Raw genomic sequence first — 8,901 nt, 5'->3', positions numbered from 1 at the left:
TATCTTGGAGACTAATTGCATCCACAATTTAAGTACTGCAAGCTAGACTACTATGCAGTAGACACAACACAGGAGGTCCCTGGGCCTGAGAAGGGAAGGAAAGGAGTTTAATGTGGCTATAATATGGAATTTTAAATGTGCTTAAAACTAGACTAAATTGTAATGAGTTTTCGAAAACTAGACTGAAACTGAGAAGGATAACTATGACTAAATGTGACTAAAACTAATATGCATTTTTGTCTTCAGACTGAATCTAAAATAGCTGCCAAAATATACATTAAAAGTTGTGCTTACGTTAGATACTAGACCTACAGTCTAACTCTAACTGCATTAAGTCTAACAAGCTATATCTTACAATACACTTTAAGTAAAGCTGGCTATGTAACCACATTCATTCCAATATTGTTGCAGAGATGTTTCCTTTTACCAAGATAACAATTTCAACAATTCACTTAGCTCAGTAAGTCAGTATAACGAAACTCTGGAACTATTCTGACCATGACACCTGGAATGTTTGTGCTTAGTAAATATGCAAGTTTCATAATACATCTGATTTCCACCATAGAGAGACAATAAATATATTTACATTTGAAGCACAGACAAGATTTATTGCATCCGCAACCAATACAAAATTAAAACAAGCCCAAGTCTCCCTCAACAAATACCGCACAATTCAGATGCACTCATTGATTAACACGACCTTTGGAGGAATAATTACACCCCATAAGACATAATGTCACTTGGAGCCTATTTTAAGACTTCTCCAAGCTAAATGTAACACACTAGACCCGTTCACAATAAACAAGCAAACAAACAAACAAAAACAGAACAACAAAGATACCCTCATATGTCTAAACGTCAGTGGAGCCAAAATATAATGGTTGAGCTTGGTTGCTTGCTAAAATATATTGGTTGAAAACAAAAAGGTGTATTCAGTGTCACTTCAGATTGTTACACTGGAAGGCTGGCAGATTCATCCTACAACCTGCATTCAACGTTGTACTGAACACAGAAAACACAGTACTATACAGATTTTGTTCTCAGATATCAATCTGTGAGGCCCCTCAACAACATATGCGCACTCGGCCACTGCAGTTGCTTGTGCTTGATGGCCGCAACAGAGCAAGCACACTCTCGCAGTTCGTTCACGAAACACATTCTAGTTGTAAATGAATCTGTGAACTCTGTATCTATTATTGAAGTAGGCTGCTGTTTTGATTTGTATATGGAGACTTGCTATTATTCCAAGCTACTGAAATATCAATCATTAATGGAACTCATTCGCCAGCTGGGATATGACTGTAGGTTAATAATTCTTGTCTTTGGAAGTTTAGGCCATGTACATAAGAATGTTGTCAGAGGGCTGCAGATGGGGGGCTGCATAAAAAGGGGGCAAAAAGACTAGGAAAATTCTGCTCTGTTTCAGCTATCATTGGTAGCAAGCAAATATGGAGTCGAAGATGTTTTGTTTATCCTTGACTCTTGAGTGTTACAGTATTAAGAGAACTGGTAAAAGTTTGTAAGCCTATCAGACCTGTCACCCTGTCAAAGACTCTTCCCAAAGTATTTGGATCCTGTAACTTGTCGCTTGTCTTGTGGATCCAAATAAAAGCAATCAAATGTGTGCATGTATGTCTGTTTGTGTGTGCGTGTGTGTGTGTGTGTGTGTGTGTGTGTGTGTGTGTGTGTGTGTGTGTGTGTGTGTGTGTGTGTGTGTGTGTGTGTGTGTGTGTGTGTGTGTGTGTGTGTGTGTGTGTGTGTGTATTGCTGTGTGCGCTTCGGGGTCTATATGACAACACTCACTTGCAGACTGGTGACCGTAAGGCGACGGGCGTCATCAGACAGTGTTGATACGGGAACAATAAAAGGACTATCGGGGATGTGTTCATCATTAAACTTAATGGACACCTCATAGTCACCTGCGCAAAAAACAAACACACAAACACATCTTAAACAAACATAACCTTTCAACAATCTTCTACCACATTATGTATTGGATTCTGAAGTTTTGTCTTGTAATTTACATGACGTTAGCCAGACGTTAATCACACAACCCTGAAGCTTGATCATTATTAATGGTACCTAATTAATGGTCACCTTCACCATCAGAGGTTACAGAGGTAGTCCAACCCAGCATTGTTCAAACTAAGTAATTAGGTGTGTCCTCACCGGGCTCCTGTACGACATAGGACACACCGCAGGAGCCGTCCTTCCTGTCCTCAAAGGAGATCTCTGCTTTGCTGGGTCCCTCCACGGCGATTGACAGGCCCCCGGCCCCTGCCTCTCGGGTCCAGATGCTGAACTCAGCTGAGGAGGACATTCAGAGCGATCACATACTGCCCTCTAGTGGTGGACAGTGAACATGCAGCTAGGCTCACCACAGGAAGACCTAAGTTATCAATCCTTAACATGAATCCCTCTAGTAAATTAATGTAAATTAAGTAAATTACTGCTGCCAAAGTATCTGCCCTTAATTTAGACGCTCTCCTGTTGTTTATTGCCGTCATTAAATTGTCAAACCTTAAAGTGTAACCTTCCTCTTTTATTGTACTTTATTTCTACTGTAATAAAGTAATTGATCCTTAATCACGTCATCTGCTGCTGTACCATAATGATTGATCCTTAAATTGTGACCTCCTACATCTGTATTACTCGCAAGGTAAAGTAATCAATCTATAATCGTGCCATTTTTGTTGATTTTCCTCGTTGTCGTGACAAACGGAATTACCTGGGACTCCAGCCGCACCCCTATCGAGCCCAGGGCCCCCAGCCCGGACCCTGTGGGCCCCGCCCTCTCCCAGCGGCCCCACGGTGAACTGGAAGGGGCTGCCAGGCACGTGCTGGCTGCGGTACTTGACGTTGACTGTGTGGGGGCCCATCTCATGGGGGATGAAGCGCACGCTGTAGGTGCTGTCCTCCCCCTCGATGATCTCAGCATCCTCAGTCTGACCACTGGGGCTCGTCACCTGGGCAGTCATCTCCTGGGTACCAGACTCGCCTGAGGGGGGTCGGGGGGAGAGAGAGAGGTTGAGAGAGAAAAGAGAGGGAATGAGAAAGAGAAGAGAAATAGAGACAGATTGAAAGAAAAAAGAGAGAGAAATAGGGAGTGAGGAAGAGAAAGAGAGAAAACAAGAGGGATAGTGACAGATAGAGGAAGAGAGGGAGAGAAATATAGAGGGATAGAGACAGACAGAGGAAGAGAGGGAGAGAAAAATAGAGGGATAGAGACAGACAGAGGAAGAGAGGGAGAGAAAAATAGAGGGATAGAGACAAACAGAGGAAGAGAGGGAGAGAAAAATAGAGGGATAGAGATAGACAGAGGGAGCGAAAGAAAGGAGAGGGATAGAGATAGACAGAGGGAGAGAAAGAGAAAGAAAAGAGAGGGATAGTGACAGACAGAGGGAGAGAGAGGAAGAGATAAAGCTCCATCAGCATGTGGTCATAAAGCTGGATGAGCCCCATGAGTGCGTCGGCCCTGAGTGTGTGTGTGTGTGTGTGTGTGTGTGTGTGTGTGTATGTGTGTGTCTGTGTGTGTGTGTGTGTGTGTGTGTGTGTGTGTGTGTGTGTGTGTGTGTGTGTATGTGTGTGTCTGGCTGTGAGTGTGTGGATGCTGGACTCGGCCTCCTGCTCGTGCTGGACAGGTCAGCCCACAGGGCCTCACTTTTTCCAGCACGGCCACCCTTTACAGTGCCTGTCGTAAATTCCAGCAGTGAGCCGTCTCCTCTGTGTCTCAAATTTGTGAAGAGCACAGAGAGGAGCAAGATGGAGAGAGTCAACATTCATCTCCATCTGCACTGATACACACACACACATACACACACAAACACGCACACACACACACACACACACACAAACTTCTGTAGTTCATCACGATGCCCCTACAAGCATAGCGGTACATTATCAGCCTTAACACTATCAGGTCAAACCCACATGGCCATGTAGAACAGATTAAAGTGTTAGAGATTTCACACACATCCTGGATGTTCTGACTGGGAGAAACACACCATCAATAAATCAATCAATCAATAAAAGGTGTTACAGTGAATGAGGCATACATCCAAACCCACACCTTTTGATTGTCTAGAATACACACACAATCAATCACACAGGCGTTACATTAGTTGTGTCTCGCATAAACACACACACCCACACACACACACCCTCAGGTTGTCTGGCTTGTGCTCCGCTGTAGGTTGTGGTGAGGCCCTCACGGCCCAGGAAGCCACCGAACACCTCCCTGAAGGGGTGGCCCCCGACCTGCCTGCTCTCCTCCACGCGCACCTCCCTCTTGGTCTCGCCGGCGCGCGTCTTGCTGATCTCGGTGCGCTCTGTGCGCGTGTAGGTGTGGCTGCTGCGCGTGACTGTGCGTGTCAGACTCTCTTGTGCAGTCACCATCTGAAACCAGTTACCTGTTGGGAGGGGAGGGGGGGGGGCAGGAAGGATAAGAGAGACAGGAAGAAGAAGACAGGAAGAGGTAGAGGAGGAAGAGGGAAGGAATAACAGTTGAAAGTAAGGAACGCAAAGCTCTTTTTTTGGAAAGGGGAAATTGGAAAAACCATAAGGAGCAGGGAACACCATACTACAGTGAACAAAAGAGTGTGTGTGTGTGTGTGTGTGTTGGGGGTGTGTGTGTGTGTGTATGTGTGTGTGTGTGTGTGTGTGTGTGTGTGTGTGTGTGTGTGTGTGTGTGTGTGTGTGTGTGTGTGTGTTTGCTTTATGGTGCCTTTGGTGGTTATAGGCAGAGTTGCAGTGTGTGTGTGTGTGTGTGTGTGTTTATGTGTGTGTGTGTGTGTGTGTGTGTGTGTGTTTTTGATCTTTATGGTGTCTCTGGTGGTCAATAGACAGAGTTGCAGTGTGTTTATGGGCGTGTGTGTGTGTTTACGTGTGTGTGTGTGTGTGTGTGTGTGTGTGTGTGTGTGTGTGTGTGTGTGTGTGTGTTTGTTTATTTGCATCTGACTGTTTACGTGGTGAGTCTGTATTTGTTCGTGTGCATGTGTGTGTGTATGTGCGTGTGTGTGTGTGTCTGTGTGGCAGATGTAGGCCGGGCATTCCCCATTTCCTGTGGAGTCTCCCTTGCGTAAGCAGCCAACTGGAAAATCTCTGTAATAAATACCCTGCCGAGACCCCCCCCCCCCCCCCCACACACACACACACACACACACACAAACACACAGACACACACAGACCTCCAGTTCCAGGCCTTCCTGCCTACAAATACACACCCACAAAAACACACACGGACACACACAGCTCTGATACGATCAGCACAGCAAAGCGGGCCATGAGGGATGGAGAGAGTGAAGGAAAGAGAGAGAGGGGGAAGGAAGAGGAAAAAAGAAGAAGAACAGATTGGGGAATAGACAGGGGGATTCCTGCATGACAGCCTCGCGTGTCGGACGCCTTATTCCACTCCATTGTTTTGTGTTGGGCAGTGTTGCAGGCTGACGTCTATGGAGAAAGCGCTCCCACAGGTGGTCAGTGTGACCCCCAGTTAGCCGGGTCATATCTGCCAAAGCCAAACACACTCACCTGGGGAGATGGCTAAACACCATGACCCTTACCTCACTGCACAGAGGGAACATCCAGGAAAAGAGAGCAAAAACTTTCCACATTAGTGGATGTCAATGGTTTTAGAGCGCTACTTAGCGGAACCGCTAATGGACACAATAATGGACGCCAGCAGGGCAAACACAGGACAGGACACTGACTCTGAACTGAAATCTCTTTCACCGCTCCACAGAGGACTAAGGAGTGTGTGTGTGTGTGTGTGTGTTTGTGTGTGTGTGTGTGTGTGTGTGTGTGTGTGTGTGTTTGTGTGTGTGTGTGTGTGTTTGCGTGTGTCTGTGTGTTTGCGTGTGTGTGTGTGTGTGTGTGTGTGTGTGTATGTGTGTGTGTGTGTTTGTGTGTGTGTGTGTGTGTGTGTGTGTTTGCGTGTGTGTGTGTGTGTGTGTGTGTGTGGGTGTGTGTGTGTGTTTCTGTGGTTGTGTGTGTTTCTGTGGTTGTGTGTGTGTGTGTGTGTGTGTGTGTGTGTTTGTGTGTGTGTGTGTGTTTGTGTGTGTGTGTGTGTGTGTGTGTGTTTGCGTGTGTGTGTGTGTGTGTGTGTGTGTGTGTGTTTCTGTGGTTGTGTGTGTTTCTGTGGTTGTGTGTGTGTGTGTGTGTGTGTGTGTGTGTGTGTGTGCGTTGCTCACCTGGGATTTTCAGGTTGAGGTCACAGGTGCTGCCCACAGTGGCGATAGTTGAGGCTTGTCTCCTCCTGGTGATGCTCTCTTTGACCCGGCCCTCCCCCATCACCTTAACTGTGAATGGACTGCCTGTGGGAACACAGTTACATAGGATTCATTTCTAATTCACTTCACATTCAATATTAATTCAGTTCAAATTCATTTCTATTTCAGTTCAAATTCAAATCAGATTTGTTTGTAACATGGAGAAATAAAACATTAGGTAAGAACATTACCAAAACCGTTCTACGCAAATTATGATAATGTTCATTACAAATAATACATTTTAGAACAACATGTTCCAGATTAAATCAAGCTGCACTGTGAAGAAAGTCTGCAAACCGCCGGTGTTCTACTGCTTTTGTATGTGACCAAGGCCACATCCAACACACACACACACACACACACACACACACACACACACACACACACACACACACACACACACACACACACCTGGGATATGCTGGTCTGCAAACTTGATGTTGATTATGTAGGTTCCGGGTTCTGTGGGGCAGTATGTGACCTTGCAGGTGCCGTCCTCCACGTCCTCACAGTTAATGTCCACTTTACTCGGACCCTCGATGGACAAGCCCAGGCCTCCATAACCTGCACAGGACGCCACAATGAGAACCTCACCACACTGTTCAAGTGCACTGGTTCTGTTTATTATTCATTCATTATAAACTATAGGCACTGAATGTATAGGATGCTATGAATACTTAATGAAAGAAAAGAAAAAACGTGTTTTGCTGCAATGTTCATCTCTTTGCAGTTTCTCTGCAGGTTAAGACTGTGCATGATGTATGATGCATGATGTTTGATGCATGATGTAGGATGTAAAGGATAATGGATGACACAGTTATAATATAGAATATATAATAATATACATTTAAGGTGGTTATGTGGCACTGAAACAAAGCGAATACGTATATAATATTTTTAGAACATTTTAGAGCACCTTAACTGTGGCCATGTCTTACCTGCATTTCTGGTGTCCAGGATGAACTCTGCGACCTCAAAGGTGTGTCCCTCCATCAGGCCGTTTCCAAACACCTTGACCTTGCTGGCGTCGCCGATCTCGGACTGGCCTACCATGATCTTAAAGGGGCTGTTAGTCACGTGCTTCCCATTCTTCATGACGCTCACTACGTGCTCGCCAACCTCCTTAGGAGTGAAGGAGATGCCTATGGGAGTGGAGGTCAGAGAGGAATACAGGAGAGAGAGACAGAGAGAGAGAGATAGAGAGAGAGAGAGAATGAGAGAGAGAGCGAGAGAGCTGTTATCACACTTAGTCAAATTTAACAAATCTCAATTGTTATTTTCCAATGTTTTTCAAGGCCTCACAGATGTGTTAATCTCCCCTTAAAAACCCAGCTAGGCCTCCACTATCCTTGTAGATTGCATTTCCATTAGTAAGACTTTACTTTTATTGTGAATTGTTGACTGTCTCTCTTAGGATGGTGACATTTTAAGAAAAACCATCAGTTTTTGTCTAGTTTTAATTTTAGGGTAATTTACGATAAAACCCTTATCAAAAGCATGGTGTATGTGTAATCTTGGCCGAGACCCAGAGTAAGCCCTCAGTGGAACAGTTCTCCCAGGCCTGGCGAGCCGCTCACCGATGTGGCGATTAGGCAGCCTCTTGAGCAGACAGGGCTCCTCGTTGCCAGACGGGGCACGGATGGTGGCGGACAGGGAGCTCAGGTCCGTCTCAGTGATCTTCAGAGACACGTCTGTCGCCGTGCCGACGTTCAGCTGGGATGTCCTCAACGAGTCATCACCTGTGAGAAAGACAGAAAGAAAAAAAGAAAGAATGGCAGAATAAGTACAATGTGACCTTTCCGTCTAAAAAGCAGAAGATTTTTGCACCAATCTGCGATGTCACCATGTAACATTCCCACATCTTACCTGGTCCAAATATAAAATACCCCATTTAAATCCCAACCCCCAAAACAAAACACTCTATTAGGAATCACGACAGACTAAACATCTACTATCTTAAATAGCTACGCAGTAGTTCATAACAGAACACACACAAACAGACATGCCAGTCTATGAAAAGACCCCCTGTCACACATTCCTTGGTTGGCTCTTGCTTTGCCATGACAGTTTGTCTCAGGGATGCTCAAAGACCAAGGAGCCCCGCACAATGGCAGGCAGCACTGAAATATGGACTCTAGAGGGAGGTTTTCAGGAGTCCCACAGTTTCTTTCCGTGCCCCCTGGAAAGAGTTTATAACTGCTCTTGATTTACACTCAGCTTTGTTAGTTTATCCCCGTCTGACTCCATAAGGGATACTGAGATAAACTCCAGTTTGGGTGTGCGTGTTTCTGTGTGTGCGTGTGTGTGTGTGTGTGTGTGTGTGTGTGTATGTATGCGTGTGTTTGCGTGTGTTTGTGTGTGTGTGCATGTGCGTGTGTGTGTGTGTGCGTGTGTGTGTGTGCATGTGTAATGTAATGAATGAGAAGAGTGTTGTGAGAGAACTGAGGAAGCAGGTGTTTCCTGCAGAGATAAATCTACAAATCACTGCTTGCTTGTTGCTCCTCATTGTGTGTGTGTGTGTGTGTGTGTGTGTGTGTGTGTGTGTGTGTGTGTGTGTGTGTGTGTGTGTGTGTGTGTGTGTGTGTGTGTGTGTGTGTGTGTGTGTGTGTGTGTGTGTGTGTGTGTGTGTGTGTGT

General features: G+C 45.5%; 1 protein-coding gene across 2 annotated transcripts in view; it reads right to left on the bottom strand.

Annotated features, from left to right (window-relative positions):
- flncb (filamin C, gamma b (actin binding protein 280)) overlaps window positions 1-8,901 on the bottom strand; it is a 93,125-nt gene that overhangs the window by 7,209 nt on the left and 77,015 nt on the right. The window contains exons 36-43 of one of the 2 annotated variants that reach the window (XM_080851302.1): window positions 7,844-8,005; window positions 7,205-7,408; window positions 6,678-6,830; window positions 6,189-6,311; window positions 4,161-4,409; window positions 2,729-2,998; window positions 2,170-2,307; window positions 1,804-1,919 (exon numbers count right to left, since the gene is read on the bottom strand). In XM_080851302.1, coding sequence (XP_080707428.1) covers window positions 1,804-1,919; window positions 2,170-2,307; window positions 2,729-2,998; window positions 4,161-4,409; window positions 6,189-6,311; window positions 6,678-6,830; window positions 7,205-7,408; window positions 7,844-8,005 — 1,415 coding nt within the window. The remainder of the gene's footprint in view (window positions 1-1,803; window positions 1,920-2,169; window positions 2,308-2,728; window positions 2,999-4,160; window positions 4,410-6,188; window positions 6,312-6,677; window positions 6,831-7,204; window positions 7,409-7,843; window positions 8,006-8,901) is intronic. The other variant, XM_080851303.1, reaches the window with a different exon arrangement.

This window comes from Sprattus sprattus (genome assembly GCF_963457725.1).
Source record: "Sprattus sprattus genome assembly, chromosome: 14".
NCBI lineage: Eukaryota > Metazoa > Chordata > Actinopteri > Clupeiformes > Clupeidae > Sprattus > Sprattus sprattus.
The sequence above is the reverse complement of the archived record's forward strand: the minus strand, read 5'-3'. Positions and strand labels throughout refer to the sequence as shown.